This window comes from Populus euphratica, unplaced genomic scaffold (assembly GCF_000495115.2).
Source record: "Populus euphratica unplaced genomic scaffold, PopEup_1.0 scaffold81.1, whole genome shotgun sequence".
Taxonomy (NCBI): domain Eukaryota; kingdom Viridiplantae; phylum Streptophyta; class Magnoliopsida; order Malpighiales; family Salicaceae; genus Populus; species Populus euphratica.
Window position 1 is genome coordinate 81,797 of NW_011499945.1, and position 19,957 is coordinate 101,753.

General features: G+C 34.5%; 5 protein-coding genes across 5 annotated transcripts; 2 read left to right on the forward strand and 3 right to left on the reverse strand.

The window, feature by feature from the left end:
- Positions 1–4,951: 4,951 nt before the first annotated feature.
- Positions 4,952–5,919, forward strand: PGR5 (proton gradient regulation 5). Its single transcript, XM_011043132.1, has 2 exons — positions 4,952–5,388; positions 5,603–5,919. The coding sequence occupies exons 1-2, from the start codon at positions 5,110–5,112 to the stop codon at positions 5,705–5,707; spliced, it is 384 nt and encodes a 127-aa protein (XP_011041434.1). The 5' UTR covers positions 4,952–5,109; the 3' UTR covers positions 5,708–5,919.
- Positions 5,920–6,591: 672 nt separating this feature from the next.
- Positions 6,592–9,425, reverse strand: LOC105137409 (eukaryotic translation initiation factor isoform 4E-2-like). The gene is made up of 5 exons (XM_011043131.1): positions 9,134–9,425; positions 8,768–8,936; positions 8,537–8,665; positions 6,961–7,026; positions 6,592–6,885 (listed from the first exon to the last, which is right to left on the reverse strand). Exons 1-5 carry the CDS (start codon positions 9,331–9,333, stop codon positions 6,838–6,840), a joined length of 612 nt encoding a protein of 203 aa, XP_011041433.1. The 5' UTR covers positions 9,334–9,425; the 3' UTR covers positions 6,592–6,837.
- A 1,762-nt stretch (positions 9,426–11,187) lies between these two features.
- Positions 11,188–13,665, forward strand: LOC105137408 (peroxygenase 1-like). The gene is made up of 6 exons (XM_011043129.1): positions 11,188–11,510; positions 12,231–12,380; positions 12,606–12,691; positions 12,912–13,006; positions 13,084–13,209; positions 13,298–13,665. The coding sequence occupies exons 1-6, from the start codon at positions 11,402–11,404 to the stop codon at positions 13,449–13,451; spliced, it is 720 nt and encodes a 239-aa protein (XP_011041431.1). The 5' UTR covers positions 11,188–11,401; the 3' UTR covers positions 13,452–13,665.
- Positions 13,666–13,804: 139 nt separating this feature from the next.
- On the reverse strand, positions 13,805–15,150 carry LOC105137407 (acid phosphatase 1-like). Its single transcript, XM_011043128.1, has 3 exons — positions 14,627–15,150; positions 14,251–14,460; positions 13,805–14,168 (listed from the first exon to the last, which is right to left on the reverse strand). Exons 1-3 carry the CDS (start codon positions 15,004–15,006, stop codon positions 13,991–13,993), a joined length of 768 nt encoding a protein of 255 aa, XP_011041430.1. The 5' UTR covers positions 15,007–15,150; the 3' UTR covers positions 13,805–13,990.
- Positions 15,151–15,772: 622 nt separating this feature from the next.
- Positions 15,773–18,923, reverse strand: LOC105137406 (60S ribosomal protein L23-like). Its single transcript, XM_011043127.1, has 4 exons — positions 18,812–18,923; positions 18,353–18,637; positions 16,196–16,237; positions 15,773–16,074 (listed from the first exon to the last, which is right to left on the reverse strand). The coding sequence occupies exons 1-4, from the start codon at positions 18,822–18,824 to the stop codon at positions 15,992–15,994; spliced, it is 423 nt and encodes a 140-aa protein (XP_011041429.1). The 5' UTR covers positions 18,825–18,923; the 3' UTR covers positions 15,773–15,991.
- Positions 18,924–19,957: the final 1,034 nt, after the last annotated feature.

Here is a 19,957-nt window from a genome sequence, read left to right on the forward strand (position 1 = left end):
TTCATGGATTTAATTATCCAGGTCAAGTGTAAATATTTTATTTTTTAATCGATCAAAACTGTGAATTTAGTTTTGATATTCGAGAGTTAATTAAATCTATTTGTAAAGTTTGATGAGGATTGTTATTTAAAATTTTAAAAAATATATATATGAAAATAATATTTTTTTTATTTTTAACATTAAAATCATCCAAAAATATTAAAAAAATAAATCCAATTTTGATATTTGAGTGCAATCCCGAAGAGGGCCAGGGTTAAAAACAAAATGAGCGATTATATTCTGAAAATTTTTACTTAAATTTGACTTGTGACTACGAATTGGAAAACTTGTAGTTAAATATATACATTTGGCTGTGCTATATGAAAACCAACTAACATGGATTGTTGCTAACAACAAAAGTCAGTGCCGGATTAGAGAAGGTCAATGGAACAGCCATGCCTGAGCAAGTTGTTGTGATAGAAGATGGGGTAAGAGACTGGGTCACAGATCTCAAGCTGTCCTCTAATGAACAAAAGCTGATCACACACCCCAAATTTGGTCAATGAAACTTCCATGCTCAGCTACTCCAAGAAGATTCAAACCGCCTGCCAATAGGTGGATCCATCCCAAAATTTGATGGGATTGCCTGAAGATATATATTGCCCCCAGTCCATCATCACATATCAAGCCTGAAGCAACTGACCCTTTGGAACCCTGCGCATCCTGTTTCTTCCTCTCCAAAAAAATAGGATGCCACTGTCCTGACAAACATTTGGATGTCAATGGCCAAGTTAGCTCCGGCAGAAGCTGGGAATGTCAACACCATTGGAGAAGAGGAATAAATTTGGAAACAATGAGTGAATGAAGAGTAAATGAAAATCTGCAAAATGCCAAGCACATGAATCCTCGACCCCACTGAAGAACCACTTCAGCCCCAGCAGAAACCCAGGCTCAGATAACTTGAATACTTGTTTTTCTGCGAGGTGAGCTCCTGCATATGTGTGGAAGTTGTTGATTATAATCATGAACTTGCGCAGTTCCACAAGACCAAAATCCCCATAAAAACTCACAGCTAACAGAAGGCTATGACCGTCCATCCCAACCATGGGTTTAACATCCTCTGCTCTCTTGCCAGAGTAATCATCACCTGTGAGTGGGTATCTTCCATTGCAAGCACATATGTGCAGACGCGAGTTTGTATGGCAGTAGTCTCGTCTAGTAAAGGAGGCAAGAGCCATAAAAAAACCCAAACTTGGATGTAAGAATCCAGCCCACATCTTATGAGGAAGGGCAAAGCAGGACAGCAGATATTCAGATTTGTTTGAATATGCTCGATTTGTCTATAGAAATTAATTAAGTAATTTAATTGATTATTTTCTTTGATTTTTTCTAAGATAAAAACTACACAATAAATGGACTGGAATAATAATGAGCTTCGCCTATTATAAGGCTATGAACGGTGCCAGGATAGACCCGTGTGATAACGGGTCAATACCCGTTTATTAGAATTTACCAGTACACTGGTCCGCCCGTTATGGGTTAGACCAACTTTTTTTAAATGTAAAAGAAATCAGTGTTATTAAATTCGGACAAGGGAGTTAGTTTAAGGGGAAAAAAAAAGATATTTCACTCTTTGTTTAATTTGAAATTTTAATTAAATAATATAGGAGCTTACATTACATAAACCAATTGATTTTACAAGTTTAAAAGTAACTTTTATAACAACATAATTTAACTTAAAAAAATTTAAAAATAAAAAATTTAAAAAAATATTAAAATAATAGCATATTAAATTAATTTTCATCATCCTCTAATTATATTTTATTTAATTATATAATAAAAAAATAAATACTTCAATTCTGTAACAAATATTTATTTTCTAGACACATAATGTAAGGATCAATTTAAAAAATAAAATACTAGATTCGACCTTTTAGTTTTTGTTGTAATTAATAAAATTAACTCGGCGGGTTCAATGCAAGCTACATTAAAAAGAAAAAAAGTGCACACTTATTGCTAATTTAGCCTTTCTAACAAGTCGAAGTAATTTGATCAATCTCGTAGCAATTTGTGAGAGAAGTTTTGCATTTTATTAATTATTTGTTTGGTATCACGGTTCAATTGTATTTTTTTGAAAAAAAGTTTAAAATTATTTTTTATATTTTTATATCATTTTAATATATTAATATTAAAAATAAATTTAACAAATATATACTATTTTGATGTATTAAAAAAATTTAAAAAAGTATTTTGTACTTATTATCTAAACAATCATCAAATAGAACTCTTTTTTAGCACTTGCACTTTTATACCACACAACTTTTAAAGTTTGTGATATTATTAGAAGTATGATAAATGTTATTTTTAGAGTTTTGTTTTTTGGAAACATATAAAAATAATATTATTTTTTATGTTTTAAAATCTATTTCTGATACCAGCATATTAATAATATTCAAAAACATTAAAAAAATTGAAAACTAAAAAAAATAATTTAAAAAAAAAAATAAAGGTGACCGTCCATCCCAACCATGGGCTTAACAACATCCTCTGCTCTACTGCCAGAGTAATCATCACCTGTAAGGGGGTATCTTCCATTGCAAGCACACATGTGCAGACGCGAGTCTGTATGGCAGTAGTCTCTTGCCCAGTAAAGGAGGCAAGAGCCCTAAAAAAATCAAACTAGGATGTAAGAATCCAGCCCAGACCTTATCAGGAAGGGAAAAGCAGGACAGCAGACATTCAGATTTCTTTGAATATGCTCGATTTGTCTATAGAAATTAATTAAGTAATTTTATTGATTATTTTCTTTGATGTTTTCGTAGATAAAAACTACACAATAAATGGCCTGGAATAATAATGAGCTTCGCCTATTACAACTTATAAGGCTATGAACGGTGCCAGGAGAGAACCGGGTGATAACGGGTCAATACCCGTCTATTAGAATTTACTAGTACACTGGTCCGCCCGTTGCCATACTTTAGACCAACTTTTTTAAAAAGTAAAAGAAATGCTAGCAGTGTTATTAAATTCGGACAAGGGAGTTAATATATATATATATTTGACTCTTTGTTTAATTTGAAATTGTAATTAAATAATATAGGAGTTAACATTAAATAAACTAATTGATTTTACAAGTTTAAAAGCAACTTTCATAAAAACATGGTTTAATTTTTTTAAAAAAACTTCAAAATAAAAATTAAAAAAATATTAAAACAATAGTATATTAAAATGATTTTGATTATTCTCTAATTATGTTTTATTTAATTATATAATAAAAAATTAAATACTTTTAAAATTAAATATTAATTCTGTAACAAATATTTATTTTCTCGACACATAATGTAAAGGATCAATTTTTTCAAAAAAAATCAATAACCAAAAACAATTCAAAAACAAAATAGATTCGACCTTTTAGTTTTTGTTGTAATTAATAAAATTAACGCGACGGGTTCAACGCAGGCTACATTTAAAAAAAAAAAAGTGCACAATTATTGCTTATTTAGCCTTTCTAACAAGTTGAAGTGATTTGATCAATCTCGTAGCAATCTGTGAGAGAAGTATTGCATTTTATTAATTATTTGTTTGGTATTACGGTTCAATTGTATTTAAAAAAATTAGTTTCAAATTATTTTTTTATATTTTTATATCATTTTAATATATTAATATTAAAAATAAATTTAACAAATATATATTATTTTAATATATTAAAAAAATATTTTAAAAAATAATTACTTGTTATCTAAACAGTCATTAAATAGAAATCTTTTTTTATCATTTGCACTCTTATACCACACAACTTTTAAAATTCATGTTCGTAAATGTTATTTTTAAAAAAATTAGAAATATATAAAAATAATATTATTTTTTATGTTTTAAAATTTATTTTTGATATTACCATATTAATACTATTTAAAAATATAAAAAAATAAATTTTAAAAAAATTAAAGATGAAACACAATACTTGAAAGTGCCTAATCATTTATTTAAATTTTGACCACTCAATCAATTACTTGCCACTCAATTATACCATGATGCAGATCAGAGCACTCAGAAATCTAGGAAGCAAAGGCTGTATCAGCCACTGAGTTCTTCAAGAAAATTGAGCAATCCATAAATTTATGATGTTATAAATTATTAATATTTGAAGAAACAAATAGCATGCACAATTGAAAGATTTCAAACCAATTCTAAACAATCTAATCATTATTTATATTATAATCCTTTTCGATATCTTGTGTAATTATTTTTCTTCTCGCCTCAATTCATTCAATTGATTTCATTCTTGATTAGAAAATTGTAATGATAAGATATTATTTTTTAGTAATTAATATCATGTTTGGGAGTATAGAAAGTGTTTATTTTAAAAGTGTTTTTAATTTAAAAATATATTAAAATAATATTTTTTTATTTAAAAAAAAATTATTATTAATGTTAATATATCGACCTGAAAATATATAAAAAAAACATTAATTTAAAATAAAAAAAATATCAACCTGAAAATATATAAAAAAATATTAATTTAAAAAAAACCACAAAAACAAAAAGACTTCAAGAAAAATACAACACAAGCAGCCTGCGATGCGTAGCATCCAAGAACTGAGGAATGGAAAATACAAAGTGAGTTTCGCACTCAATTTCAATGGTCTTTTGGTTAGGTAAGAAACCACAGCTACTCCGAACTCTTTTTCCATCTTGAAAGGAGAAATTAACGTCCAGAATGATCCCATGGAAGCTCTGACGCGTCAAGAAATGGTAGAATGAGGGCCCATCCTTGAACAAAGAGCCACTAAAATTCCAGATCAAGATTTTCTCCTCCAAAAATTTGGATCGTAAGTAATAACAGGACAAGTACTTGTGATATACGTGTTTGGTCTGAAATCTGAACAAAAATCCAAGCCACCAAGCATGTGTGGTTCTCAATGCCCCATGAAGATCTCTCTCCCACCACCCTTTAATAAAAAACCAGAGGCTCTCGTATTTTACACCAAAAAACATATCCTCCAGGGGCAGAAAAACCTAGAAAACACATACATCACAGGCTTGCTTGTAAAGCAGATGAAACACTATCCAAATTAATTTCGAAGAGAACAGCAAGAGCTAGAAAGAACTCCAGGGTTGGATTAGTTTTCGATGGCTTCTTCAATTTCTGCAACTGGGCTTAAGGGAGGTTTTGGGACTGCGTTTATGGGAAGTTGGGGCACTTCAGTTGTTGGCGAAGACTATGCCATGTTGGTTAAGCCAGTGCCAAGCCATGTTAGAGTTGCGAAGCCAGTGAAATCGCCTCCCATGATGAAGAATGTCAATGAAGGAAAGGGTCTTTTTGCTCCTGTTGTTGTTATCACACGTCAAATAATTGGCAAGAAAAGGTTCAATCAGCTTAGAGGCAAAGCAATTGCCTTACACTCACAGGTATAATTCTTGCCTCTGCTTCTAGATTTAGTCTCAGTAGCTAATGCGTTAAGGGGTTAGTGGCTTTTTCTTGTTTTTGGACAATTATTGGCCTTTTATTTGCTAGTTTCGGATAACCTGAATGATGATGTTCTTCCTCAATTAGTTTCTTGATTAATTATTATAGCGCAAATAATTTAATCAATTGCATAACTAAATTGTTAACTGTTTACAGGTGATTACTGAGTTCTGCAAATCGATAGGAGCAGATGCAAAACAAAGGCAGGGACTTATTAGGTTGGCCAAGAAGAATGGAGAGAGACTCGGGTTCCTTGCTTGATAAAAGAAGAGGATTTCTCCTCTGGTCATCTTCATGTAACAAGCATTTTCTAGTCCATAGTTCATTTGAGGGCTTTCAGATGTAAATACCTCTCTTCATCTGGGGCCCTTGGAATCATCATGTTAACGACATTGTATGGCTACTTCACTCTTCATTTTACCTGTAGTACTTTGTCTTGAGATTATTAAAGTAAAGCGTCTTTAAAGATTCGTCAATTACCTGGCTCACGGCAAGGGTGACCTGAGGGGAAAAAACCAGCTGTTCCTTGAGTGGCTCAAATGGCCTCCAAGGAATCCGGGAGCTGAACCAACACTATATTAAGCTTCAAGTTTTTTTAAATAAATCGGCAATGATGGCATTAGGACTAAGTTATGCTTTATTCAACCACCAGATTATGTTTTAAATGCCGCTTGTATGTCCTTGAATATTAATTAGAACGGTCTAAACTCTAGATTAGCGTTCGATCAAGCTTCTAACATCGGGAGCCATGCAGCTATTTCCCACCAGCCTATTTGTTGATTAATCCGTCAAGTTAGAAATGATTGCAGCGCCGGCAGCGTTAAAAGAATGCCACCTCAATTGGGTTGAAGCACCACCAGGATGTGAAACACTCTCCAACTGCAAAGTATCCTTGATCGATAGCTCTGGTATATCCTCCGGTGCGGTGAGGAAATAAAGAGCGCGCAGCAAGAACACCGTGATTCGATGATACCGGCCTTTCATTCTTGAATCTCTTTTTTTTTTTTTTTTTTTATTTTTTTCTAATCTGTGCACCCATTATGCTGCCACCATTATAGCTAATTGTAGTTGATAAACATAACGATCATGGTTTCAAAAACTAAATCAATCTCTTTGAGGAATATCAAAATCCAAGCACACAAAAAGGAGCAGACCTGTAGAAGTAACGTTTTTTTATGCCGAAGTGTATTGGGAACAACAATATCTCTCAACAGTACAGATTGCTGGTGGTAGAAACTACAATACTTTCACAAGCTCAATCTGATCTAATATCAAAATTAAAGGAGCATCATCAAGATACATCCATTAAGGACCTATCTGAACAAAAATACATTTCACTTCTCGGTGTGGAGCCAAGCTAAAAAAACCACCGTCATGTAGTCATGGAGTGCTTACACATTGTAACGGCTTTTGGCATTTCTTTCCCTCTTGGAATCGTCCTGCAGTTACCAAAATAGTAAGATTTGAGAAGTAAATTTTCTTAAAATCAGATAGGACCGCAAAACAAAGATTACATGGAAGCTGTAGGTGATCTTATTAGTGGCATCAATGATGTCCTTCCACTTCCTGCCAATGCTCATCTACACAACAAAATTCAAATGCCATAACATCATTAGAATTGAAGCAATCAGAGGGAATGGAATAGTAACTAATAAACATGAAGCATTTAGGGAGAGAACAAACTTAAACAACCAAGTCAAAGAAGAACAGCATGCCGGTGGGCGCTAGTTGCCACTAGAGCTTAATGAACCAGTGTATTAAAACCCAACTAGAAGTTTCCATTCAAATGTTGTATTACGCTCTACCTAAAAGAAATGTCAACATGGAAACCCTTTTTTTTTCCAATGAAAACAGCCAAGAATCCCATATATTGTTGTTTGAGCTAAACAGTAACAGATCCATAGTTATTTCATGTAGAGGCTAAAGTTGAGTTCAGATGAAAATCATCAAATCAATATGTCAGATATGGTGGATAGCAAACGCATGTCAGCATGCAAGAACATGAACTGCATGCACAATGCCACAGCCCACAAGCAAGGAAGACACATTGCTGTTTAAAATTTGACATTTTGAAAAGGGCCACAAAAATAGAGTGAGGAACGGGTTCCAAGAACTGTTATGCATCAAATAAAACAAAATGGAGAAAAGTTTATTGTGTATGACCTAAATGCCATCCAATCACCACCTAACTAAATAGCTTTACCTAGTCAGCTTGCTGTATAAACCTAAATTATGAATCTACCAGAAAACAAAAATGCTATATATGTGCGCAAAAGCAAAAGACGCATCAGATTCTAATAGAAGTCAGCAATCCAAGCACTTTTTTTTCCCTTTTTTTTTCTGTTGGGGGATAAAATATCTGACTATGAGCATGTTAAACTGGATCGACCAAGCATCCCTGTGCTCTAAGTGACAGCATCTATCTCCTCATAAGTACTCAGAATTCTTCTAATGAGTATGTACAGACCAAATGACAGCACTTAGAAATGGTAAACAATCACTCACAGGTGCTACAACATTACTGCGACTAATGAACAACCCTAAATGATCGCTAGTCACCCATTGGCTACTTACAAGGTCTGCAATCATAAAATCAGCTATTGTCACCGCCAACAGAACCCTTGTGAGGTGAACATTCATTAACTTTTGCCGACACAAGAATATCATATAACCTCTGCCACCAAGATACACAAGTTCCCATTCACATGCAAGGTCTAATCAATTAGAAATATCAAATTGGAGTGGTATTTAGTCTCAAGCATGGGAGAGATGGTGGTGAGCCTCGTTCTTTGTTAAGCCCGACAAGAGAAATAATCACATTTTTCTCTTCCCAGTCATTAAAACATGAGAAGTCAAACAAGACATGAGCCTTGGTATGGGAACCTGAGGTTGCAGAAAAAATTCCCACTTCACTGTCGGCAAAGGAAGCCAAGCACACACCTTAGATGAAATGCATAGGATGTCTAAGGGCAGGTTCTTTGGATGGAATTGATTCTTAAGGGACACCACAAAGAATTGAAACACTGAAAAAAGTCATCTAAATTCACAAGTGCCAAAGTATATGCTTTGATTGAAAGAAATAATGACAACCTGCACAGCCTCATTTGCGGCCGTCTTAGTCCACAAAGCAAGGTTATCCTGCCTCTGGCGGCGCACGCTTGCAACCACGCCACAAATCTCATCAGCTTCATCAAATTGCTCCCCGATCAATGCCATCAACTGTCCAATTATTAATTCATTGGCACATGAACAAAGATTATGCCAATACACCAACAAAGGCATCCAGAGCATAAAAAAATGAAGAGAGAGTAAGATTATTACAGTTTCAAGCCACATGGTGTCCAAGTTGGCCTTTCCGCTGGAGGTAACAGACCATTTGCCTCCAGTAGCACAGACTGGATCTTCCCATTTGGGTTCAATCCCAGCTCTAAATAAATGGAAATCAGCATTTCCAGGCAGCTTGCTTGGCTTGAATATCTGCTCATACAAACTGCGCCCAAAATAAATAAATAAATAACTCCAATTTTCCATTAATAATTATTTAACTAATCACTAAGCAATACCCCGTCTGTCTAGAAAAAAAGAAACCCTAGGAGAGTCTGAAAACTGAATAAATAAGAGGCAGATCTAGTAGCAAACAGATTATAAGAGAGTATTAAAATAAAAAAAGGGAAAGGAAATACATACCACCAGAATTCTTCGACGGTATCAAAAGAGTAAATCTTGCGGAGAGAAGTGCCCCAGGCGGCGCCTTGATTAGGTTTGGATTGGTTATCGAACCAAAAGGTCCATTGCCTCTCAAGCTTATGCGGCAGCGGCTTCTCTATTGTTTCTGTAGCGCTTCCTTCAATACTTGCTGCTGCTGCTTCATTTGCAATTGCCGCCATTACTAATCTTATGATCTTCAGATGAGGTTACCAGCTACCAAACACCAATCTCTCTTTCTGCATTGTAATAAACTAATGGTGGCGGTTTTATTGGGTTCCTTGCTAGGCCCTTTTATTGGGCTAGTGGGCTTTGTATGTGGCTGATCCCGTTTTTTATTGTCCAATCTGTAATTATGCATGCTTCTTCAATCAAAATTAAATATTTTTAGAGTTATTTATTCACTAAAATAATAAAAACAATTCAACATGTATATCACATAATTTCACATCTTCCATTTGTATTTAATTTATAAATTCTTACTTCCTCTTGGATTTTTTAATAAATGATAAAAATTGCATGGCTTAATATTTTATTTTTCTTAAAAGAGGGTTTGGATGAGAAACAATATGATGCAAGTGATACATAATTGAACTCCTACATTACTATAAATTTTTAAATAAATTAAAGGATCTTGATATGAATTAATTCAATGTTAAAAAAATTTTCTTCCCTTTTTTTGCCTACATGAAAAATATATAATAAATTCATTAAATTAAATCTCATGAAACGAGATTTTAATTTGTTTTAAAGAATATGCAAAATTTCATTTCGAGTTTTCATTTAAAAAAATTTCATTCCTTTCTTTATTAAAAAAATATTTATATTTTAAAAAATATTTATTTTCTCTTTGCATATATATGCGGATAAATATTAAAATTAACTTTGTTTCTATACCGTATTAGAATACAAAAGAGTAATTCAATAAAACAACTTTTTAATTGGTTATTTGAGGGTATAATTATGTTTATTTTTTAAAATATTTTTTATTTAGAAATACATCAAAATAATCTGAAAATAATAATCTAAAAACACTAAAAAAAATATTAATTTAAAATCAAAAAATCAAAAAATTTTAAAAATTAAAACATAAAAACGTAGTAGTGGGTTTGTTGCCCAGCTTTACTCTCTCTAAAATCATGATATATTCTTAGTAAAAATTGTGATGGAAAATAGGGAAGTTTGTCCCCATTTTCATCAATGAACAGAGAGGTTCAGAGAGAGAGAGTCGAAGGCAAAGAAAACACAGTAAACATGTAGTAGAAGGAGCTGTCTTAATTGGTGGCAGGGGAAGTGTTGCCATTGTAAATTTCCTTCAACAACACTACTTCCAGACTCATGTATACTCTAAATTTTAATAATTATGAATTTAAATTTTATTATTTTATTTTATTTGATAAAATTGAGTAAAAAAAAGTGATGAGTATATACAAGTTTGAAACTTAAAAGAATTTTAACAGTGTGAATAATTATAAAATAATATAAATTGAAAACTAATGTAGTCATAAAAAATATATTATTGGCTGGTATTTTAGCCTACTAAACATGTAGCTTCACAGTAAAACTTTATGACAATTACATCCCTTTTACTTACTGTATTGAGATTAAGATCAAGATCAAGATCAAGATAAGATAAGATAGAACACTGTATTGAGATCAAGATCAAGATAAGATAAGATAGAAGGTAGACTAGATGATTTCTTTAGCAGGAGGAGGAGGGAAAATAGAGCATAAGCAATAAGTTGAAAATAAAACAAAGCAAGAAAGGATCTTAGAGCAAAAAAAAAGCTTTGGACGGGCCAAATGCATGACCATAATGAATTAACTCTCAGATCCAAGGGTTAAATTGAACAATTTTCAGAAGTTTGGGGGTGCCATTGACCCCAAAGGCAAACATGTAGGTTCGCTTCCGCCCCTGCTAAACAAGGAGCCTCAGCCCCTGTCCGCCGGGGCCAAGATTTCTATTGGATTTTTTTGGAAGAAAAAAAACAAAAAAAAACCCTGCATAAATCCATAAGCATACTTTTGTGTAGTTTAAAAACCTGCACAAATCCATAAGCATACTTTTGTGTAGTTTAGAGCTTGCCACAAGCAAGCGGCTGTCTCTGCATGGCTGCCACGTGGCCTAGCTAGGTCAATTTATACTGACCCAACGGCGAGGCTGAATTACGGAAAGAGAGTTAGAGAGGTTGTTAGATAAAAAGAAAGAGGGAAAACAAAAGGGACAAACACAGCAGAAACAAGAAATTAATGGCCAGGGAGATCGAGAAGGATTCACTGGCAAGAGAAGCACCTTATGCACCTGTTACTCATGAGAGACCTGTTCGTGATGATTTGGATGATAAAATCCCAAAGCCTTGTAAGTCGTCTCTTCTTCTTCTTCTTCTTCTTGTTCTTTTTCAAGTCATTCTTCACTAATAACATGTGTTGTGGATAAATTTAATAATGTATATATATAGTAAGTGATTTCTTAGAGAAAGAACCACTATTGCAATTTGCCTTCTAACTAACATGTGTGTTGTGATTCTGCCAGTCATGAAGGGAAAAAACAAGGGTTGTGTTTCTTTATCAATCTTTGCTCTATTTACGTTGTAGTAAATCAAAATTGTTTGATTAAAAAACGAAAAAAAGGAGATCTTTTTCTTGTCTTGGAAACTGGTATGTTTGATTTGAAGTATCTTGGACTGATTGTCTCCCGTCAAGAAATTATCATAGTAATTATTTTGAATAATCGAGGGACATGCTTTATATCACATACTCTGTGCTAAGAAAATTTGCATAGACAGTAACATGTGAGCCATGTCATGGTAGAATCAAGAGGAAGGGTTAACAAAATTACTTACAGAATTGATGCCTAACTTTGACTTTCCTTGATCTTCACCCTTTCTGATAACTAATTTGAGGCCAATTTTGGGCGATGAAAAATGCTCAAATTGGGGAGTGTAGATGAATTTATGAGCTGAATTCACTGGTAGAAGAACTAAGGAGGGGAAAATGTTATGCTTCCATGGAGTAATTCCACATGCTATTCTTAGTTTCTGGATGAAACTCTTGATCTGTTCCTTTGGTGTGAAAACAGACATGGCAAGAGGTTTGCAAGCTCCCGATACAGAAAATCCTCATGGAACACCGGGACATAAGCATCGCGGGTTGAGTGTCCTTCAGCAACATGTAGCCTTTTTCGACCTAGATGAAAATGGAATAGTTTACCCTTGGGAGACTTACACTGGTAAAAAAAAAATTTTTGATTTTTTTCATCATCCCAGATTATATTTTCATACTATGCATCTTTTGTTTCCCAAAAAGAAAATGAAAGAAAAGGAAACGAAATTTTTTATATGATGTACAGTTCGCCGAATCATGAAGTATACCTTTGTTGTTGATTATTCTTCACATTTTACTTACATTTCCCTTCTCTTTTGATCATCTCCACCCTATCCCCAACAAAACACAGGATTGCGTGCAATTGGTTTCAATATAATTGTCTCTCTTATAGTAGCTGCTGTCATCAACGGAGCTTTGAGCTATGCTACTCTTCCTGTAAGTAAACTCAGCTCTGTTTCTGCCATCTAAAGACATTTACAATGAAGGATCAGATGTCACATTGTAGAGTTGAAAAAAAGATTGTATATTTCGTACATTGTGGCTCTCATTATCTATTTAAGTGTGTAATCTGTTTTAAGATCGATGCGAGTTTTTTTATCTTTCCAGTGTGGAGTTAGGAAACTGCTTATCATATAGCATAAAAAATTTGTCTCAGGGATGGTTCCCTTCTCCCCTTTTTCCAATACACATACACAACATACACAAAGCCAAGCATGGAAGCGACTCTGGGACTTACGACACAGAAGGAAGGTAGGGATTTGAACACATGAACTGTATCTAGATCGTGCTTAAAGCTTAAAATTATACTGCCATGATTACCTATGCAGATACATACCTGTGAATTTCGAGAGCATTTTCAGCAAGTATGCTAAAACAAAGCCAGACAAGTTGTCACTTGGAGAGCTCTGGAAAATGACCGAGGGACAACGGAATGCCTTTGATATATTTGGATGGTTTATTTCCAGGCTCCCATCTGTTTTCCAACTCACTATGCTTGAATTTTTTTAAACCACGCTGATGTGATTGAGCAATGGCTTGCAGGATGGGAGCTAAGTTCGAATGGGGCCTTCTCTATGTTCTTGCAAAGGATGAAGAAGGATTCCTGTCTAAAGAAGCTATAAGACGATGTTTTGATGGTAGTTTATTCGAGTATTGCGCCAAAATGAACAGGGGTGCTGAAGCTAAGATGCGCTAAGGGATCTCTACTGCTAAGTACTCAAATATCAGGAACCTAACAGTTTTCTGTTTGACTGATAATGTTGGTGTAATAAATTGAGACTTGGCCTTTTCTTTCTGCAGAAAATTATCACGAGTGGTTGTCTAGAACTGATTATTTATCAACTATCAAAGCGTTGCGTATGTTTTTGAATAAAAGCTCATGTAGTTACTTCATGCGTGTTTGAATATCATCATGGTGCTGATGAAGTTCTTCAGTTCCTAGAGTGAGCATCATCAAGTGCTTCTAGCAGATTGTTTGGAAACATCGATGCATCCTGGGTGGCGTATACCACTACCAGGCTTCAGTCCTGACATTGCCCACATAGAGAATTAAGTGCAAATCTAATGATGGTTTCAAAATTAGCTTGGTCTTGAGACAACCTCCTTACTGAGAATCATTTGGATACCGAAGGACAGGGTTTAACAATAAACAAGCAAGCTTCAATACAGATTTCTTGGAGCCACAAAAACACAATGGACATCGAAAGAAAATAAGGTAGTGGTCTGGGTGATGCTTCAAGAAACGTAGTACAAAGGATTTGGAAGTTTGAATGACCTTCGCACACTTGGGAGTCCCTCAAAGCTGCTGTACTGGTCTCCAACTATTCCCCAGATGCGGTACCCATTGCTGATCAATTGTTTTCTCACGTTGGCCTTGTATTGTTGCACCTCATTCAACTCATCATCTCGGCCCCTGCATCGAGCCAGAAGTACTCTCGTAAAGCATGAGGGAGGGAGGGAGGGGGGGTGCATAATTGGTCGGTGTGGGAGTTTACCTTAATATAAGACGAGTCCAACCATGATAACCAACATCAATAAGGTTGTCGATTGTGGCTGATCTAAGATGTTCTCTTCTTGAAGAAACCAGAAAAATCTGAACTCCTTTAGATTTCAATTCGTCAAAGAACTTGAGTGAATGCTCCAAGGCTGGTGCCTTGCCCTGACTCATCCATCTCTCTAACGATGTCAAGTTCAGTTTTTCTCCCCTGCTCAAAACAAGAAAAGTTTAATCACTATTACATAGCAAATCAGAAGCTCACAAAAGAAGGGAAAAGAGGCCATAGATCAGGATTCTTGATTGCAAGCATGCAACCACCAGTTTTACCTTCACTACAAATATTGTAAGCAACAAACACAGAAGAAATGGATTACCCAAAATGATGTTTCTTGAAGTAAGGCACAGTAGATAACAGGGTATCATCAATATCAAACAGCCAAGCGTCTCTGCCATCTTTCTTCAAAAGGCAGCTGGTGCTGAGATATAATCTGCATTCTTCAATTGTCCTCTCGGAGTCTACCTGGTACTGGCTTGATGCAACATATTTGCCAATGTAGGACACGCACTCTTCTGGCACAACTGTGAAGTCTTGGATGTTATGCAGCTCAACATTTATTCTCCAGCTTTCACAATAACTTTTCAGGCTAATCTTTAGCCCACTCTTCGTTCTTTGATTCAGGATATTCCAGTCTGCAAAAGTTGCACTGATGAAGAAACTCGAGAAACACAACAAGAAGCCGAGAAGCCTCCCCATCCTTTTCTTCACAAGAGGACTCGAGTGTAATGTTACGAGGAGGTTACATATTTACAGGGAGATGGATCAAGAAACAGTGACTTGGTCACATGATTTTTGGGAAGTTGTCGCAGGCCACTAACTCGATCCCAGCTTCACATGCTGGCCGAGGTGGCGAGCACCCTGAATTAAAGAAAATTGATTGATAGAAAAACAAAGGTTTTACTGCCGTAAGGTCTGACAATTCCACGCGACAGCACGACCCAGTTGCAAAACACCAAATCAATCACAGAGTATCATTCTAAACTTTATTTTCTATAAAAAGAAAAGAACTGTTTGACTATAACTGCATTGCAATAGCCACACAAAGGTTGGTCATTGATAAGATGATCACCATCAATCATCAATAAGATGCCTGGGGACGTCGTCAACTGTTGATTGATGTTGATTTTCTTCTTAAACAATACCACGTTGAGAGAGTACATGATTCTTCCAAACAAATGCAGGGCATACCTGCTCGCAGGTATCGTGACAGTGCTTGTCAAGCACATGTTCTTCAAAACAGACAGTGGGCAATGGGCAAAATCTAATTTCATCGAAATGGGGAGGTTTCTAATGCAGCAACAGCACCAGAAGTTACAGGGTTTTCTAACCCGGAAACAACAATCAACTTCTCAGAAACAAACTTCAACGATCCCGTGGTTGAATAATTGGTGTGATGATATTTGCTGGTATGAGTAGAAACATCCGGCAGCACATTGCGTGAAGGAATAAGTATTTTTAATAGAGCTAGAAATTTAGATGAAGGGTTTCCATAAAATTTGAAATCAACACCAAAATTATACCATCTTTCTTGCGCAAACTTCATGCAGTTTATAACTGCATATAAAGCTCGCAAACAAAATTCAGTCAAGCTTTCATAAACACAACTAAGATTATCCCTACAAAAACAATCAAGACTAACGACAGTATGTTCCAAATGGATTGAACAGAAAAATTAAAGCTCTTAAACGATGGCATTGGCTGCACTTGCAATCCTTGGCCAAAGATCAGCGCACTCCTTTCCAATTGGACCAGTAATTGCAGAGCCTGGAAGCAACAGTAACATGAAATAAGAATGTGCAAGAAATCAGACAAGTTGTACATCTCAAAACACTGGAAGAATGGTGGCAGCCATGGGGACCCAGAGTTTGCAAGTATTAGGCGGTACCTTTCATTTCTCCTTTAGGGTTCACTATGACACCAGCATTATCTGCAGATAAAAATAAAAAAGAATTCCAATTCAGGAACAAACAAATAAACCTTTGTGTGGCTATTGCAATGCAGTTATAGTCAAACATGTGTTTTGAAGAACATGTGTTTGACAAGCCATAAGAATTGTAATTGTCTCCTGTTGTTATCAAACAAGAGAGATTTACAAGCTTGTTATTTATCGAGCAAACAGCCATAAGAATTGTCATTGTCTCCTGTTGTTATCAAACAAGAGAGACATGGCGGGAGTGAATTTCACTGACATGTAAAGCAAAATACCCCCATATCACAACATAGCTACATAACCAAACATACTGAGGATATTCCAAATGACGATCAATAAAAGTGCACTTGTTTCAATAACCAATCATATTGAAGATATTCCAAATGACAACCATTAAGAGTGCACTAGCATCAAAATTTAAAAAAAAATCACTTTAAAATACAAATGTTGGGTCCAAATGGAGCAGATATGCAAATTAAAAGAGACAGCAAATCTGTAACGAGGGACTCTGTCAATTTACCAGACATGTAACTGTATCAACCACAGAATTTTTAGGATGATACTTGACTTATGTCTGGTAACATGTCATGCTACCCTGCTAAAACCCTGAATGTATTATGCCATGTTATTCACAGAATGGATAAATTAACAACCAATGTGGTCAAGTCACGTTTTGGAAATTGATAAACAAAAAATATATCAATGAAATAAAGGATATACCTCTAACTAAACCAAACACATTATGCATGTTTCAACCTTGATAGGGATGATAAAACAAAATTACCATCCAAATCAGGGTAAGGTGAGTAAATATAATCTAGCTGGGTATGGGAGGTGCAAAGAAACTGTAATACAAGCATTCTCAACACCACATCACCAGCAATAAATCATACAAACACCTTAAAACACATCTAAGACAGGCACTGGGAAACACTTCCAAATACAGAACTAAGTTATCAAATTGCAAAAAAGTGTGATTCTACATTAGATAAATCATACTAGTTAAATATATGACCATCTAGTTCAATATAGCTGGTCTTAGGAAGCATCATATCATAAAACACACCCAAATCAAAAAAGAAGATACACGCGCATCATGACACTGCTTAACCAGCAAACCCCCATTTCAATTTTTTTTCAACTTAGCAGTAAACAGGAGAAAAAATTAGGCAAATAGCACATCTTTGGTTGCACCAGTTTCACTGGAGCAGCAAAATATTTCCCCAATCACACCAGTTGCAGAAAGATTGAAAAAGTGTGACCAGCACATCAAATATTTTTTTTAATTTACTGGCAGTAAAACAGTCTCAAGTTGTGCCAGTTCCACTTCCGCAACAAATTGATTATACATTATTACTCCATGTTACTTAAATTAAGATTGTTGGTTATATTTCGTTGCACAAAAACAAAAATGCTGTTTCCTTTATTGGGCAATTACTCTGGGTGTTATTGTATAATTATATGACTGTGACTCTCTCTGCATTATTTATTAAATCAGAAGTGGATGCATGCAACAAGACACTAGACAGTCTATACCAGACTGACTTGTTGGAAGGGCAAAAAAATTATTCTCGCCTTCATTGGAAGACATACAACACAATTAGTAAAAATTCAATTAGAGAGTAATCAAATTGTCAAGGCAGGTCTGATACAACAAACAAAAATATTTTGTTGTGGCAGCCCAGTCCACCACCACACAATCAGGGAAATTCTTTATGCTGCACTAGCGAGACTGGCACAGCCAAAACAGATAGCTGTGCTGTTTCCCAAATAAGTTTTTTGACCAATTTGAAAAACAAAAATCAATTTCCATGAACTAGAAACACGTATATATATATATATATAAAAAAAAAACCTTACTGCGATAGTACTAGCATGCAAGCAATTTCTATAGGAATACAAATTACAAATCACAAAACAGAAAAAGTTTGGATCTCTAGTAGCAGAGATGATTATAACAACATAAATCATAGGATGATAGACTAGCGATAAACAACCTATTAAAATAAAAAAGATCAACATAGAAGGCAGTAAATAAACACCTGACAGGTAAAAAAACACAACTAGAAATGATGAAACATCAAAATAGAATAACAGAGGGAAGAGAATGACCTTCGAAGTACATGAAAACGCCGTCCTTTCGGCGCCAAGGCTTACGCTGCCTAACAATAACAGCAGGCATGACCTTCTTCCGGAGATCAGGCTTCCCCTTCTTGACAGTGGCCATAACCATATCACCAACGCAAGCAGAAGGTAAACGGTTCAAACGACCCTTTATTCCCTTCACGGAGATGATGTAAAGTTTCTTAGCCCCAGTGTTATCAGCAAAGTTCACTGTTGCTGCCACTGGCAGACCCAGTGACATCCTGAACTTGTTGCCAGCTGATCCTCCACGTCCTGTATTTTTATTCAAACCAACAACAACAGCAACGGTGTTAAGAATCTAACTGTTAGCAAACACAAAACAAGAGATTTGTGATGATTTCAAATTATTTTATTTCATTTTCTAAGAGATCACAGAGGAAAATATGAAGAATAAAAAAAGATGTAAGGAGACAAGACAGAGCTGACCTCGCTTCGACATTTTCGACTGCTGGAGGAACAATAAGAGTGAACTTAGGGTTTGGGGCCTTTATAGGGATGGTTCTCTATAAGTCTAGGGTTTTTGTTTTGGTGTTTTTCGTATTTCCGGTTATATCCTTGTCTTTTTTTAATACCGATATTGTACAAGGGGCCTCGTGAAACCGTATCTACCTGATTTCGCAAGCATGGGCCGGACGCAATGGGCCTACCTTCCTTTTCCTGCCACTACTCCTAGCGAAACACCGAGTCATACCCAAACTTGTAATTTGCAAACTAAGCCCTGTCCAAACAAAGCCCATTAACTCAACTGTTTTGATATCATTTTCGTTTTCCCTTTTAAAAGCAAATTTGAAAATATAAATACAAAACTTGTTTGTTTGTTTTTTAAATGTGAATATTAGATATTTATTATAAAATAATTTAAAAATTAATAAACGACGTGGTTTAAGGAAATTTATGTTAGCTATTGTTGGTCTTGTTTTGTTCTTTTTTTTTCACAAAAAAAAAATATTTTTTAATTTCTTTCTTCATAAATTTTATAACAGAAACCTCAAATGAAACAAATTTATTTTAGGATCCATTTTTTAATTAAATAAAATTTTTCTTCGTTAATTTTTTTAATTATACATTCAAAATTTACCAGTATTTTATGTAAATCTATTTCAAAATCTTTTTTATATATTATTTATTTTATTAAAATGACACGTGTGTGTGTATTATCCACCTATTTTACTTCTTTACTTAATTTTCTTAAACTTGATAATTACACGTAAAAATATAAACATGTGGCAAGTAAGTTTAAAATGTTATAAATCACGTCGTATAAATGAAATATATTTATTATTTAATATAATACAATTCTTATTGGTATTTTATATTTTAAAAAATATATTAATAAAATTTAACCAGATACTATTTAACCACTTTAAATATTTATAAACACAACGCACAATTAGTTACTAAACAATGTTTTTACTTCAGAGCATTGAGCAACACAGTAAAACAGTTACAAAACAACAATATCAGATAACCCTAAATCATGTTTTGTTTCAAAAACAAAATATATTTTTTAATTAAATCAAATAATAACCAAACATAGCTCTTAATTTAAAAATAATTAAATTAAAAACAGTT

What these genes read in the sequence shown, in the direction of transcription:
- PGR5 (XM_011043132.1), top strand. Translation starts at nt 5,110, where the DNA reads ATGGCTTCTTCAATTTCTGCAACTGGGCTTAAGGGAGGTTTTGGGACT. An exon ending in CAATTGCCTTACACTCACAG is followed by an intron (nt 5,389 to 5,602) that starts GTATAATTCTTG and finishes AACTGTTTACAG; the next exon opens with GTGATTACTGAGTTCTGCAA.
- LOC105137409 (XM_011043131.1), bottom strand. Translation starts at nt 9,333, where the DNA reads ATGGCGGCAATTGCAAATGAAGCAGCAGCAGCAAGTATTGAAGGAAGC. An exon ending in ACACCATGTGGCTTGAAACT is followed by an intron (nt 8,666 to 8,767) that starts GTAATAATCTTA and finishes ATAATTGGACAG; the next exon opens with TTGATGGCATTGATCGGGGA. An exon ending in CCGCAAATGAGGCTGTGCAG is followed by an intron (nt 7,027 to 8,536) that starts GTTGTCATTATT and finishes TTTGTTGTGTAG; the next exon opens with ATGAGCATTGGCAGGAAGTG.
- LOC105137408 (XM_011043129.1), top strand. Translation starts at nt 11,402, where the DNA reads ATGGCCAGGGAGATCGAGAAGGATTCACTGGCAAGAGAAGCACCTTAT. An exon ending in CCCTTGGGAGACTTACACTG is followed by an intron (nt 12,381 to 12,605) that starts GTAAAAAAAAAA and finishes AACAAAACACAG; the next exon opens with GATTGCGTGCAATTGGTTTC. An exon ending in GCCTTTGATATATTTGGATG is followed by an intron (nt 13,210 to 13,297) that starts GTTTATTTCCAG and finishes AATGGCTTGCAG; the next exon opens with GATGGGAGCTAAGTTCGAAT.
- LOC105137407 (XM_011043128.1), bottom strand. Translation starts at nt 15,006, where the DNA reads ATGGGGAGGCTTCTCGGCTTCTTGTTGTGTTTCTCGAGTTTCTTCATC. An exon ending in TTCAAGAAACATCATTTTGG is followed by an intron (nt 14,461 to 14,626) that starts GTAATCCATTTC and finishes TGTTTTGAGCAG; the next exon opens with GGGAGAAAAACTGAACTTGA. An exon ending in TGGACTCGTCTTATATTAAG is followed by an intron (nt 14,169 to 14,250) that starts GTAAACTCCCAC and finishes GGCTCGATGCAG; the next exon opens with GGGCCGAGATGATGAGTTGA.
- LOC105137406 (XM_011043127.1), bottom strand. An exon ending in CGTTTTCATGTACTTCGAAG is followed by an intron (nt 16,238 to 18,352) that starts GTCATTCTCTTC and finishes TTTTATCTGCAG; the next exon opens with ATAATGCTGGTGTCATAGTG. An exon ending in CCCTAAAGGAGAAATGAAAG is followed by an intron (nt 16,075 to 16,195) that starts GTACCGCCTAAT and finishes TGTTGCTTCCAG; the next exon opens with GCTCTGCAATTACTGGTCCA.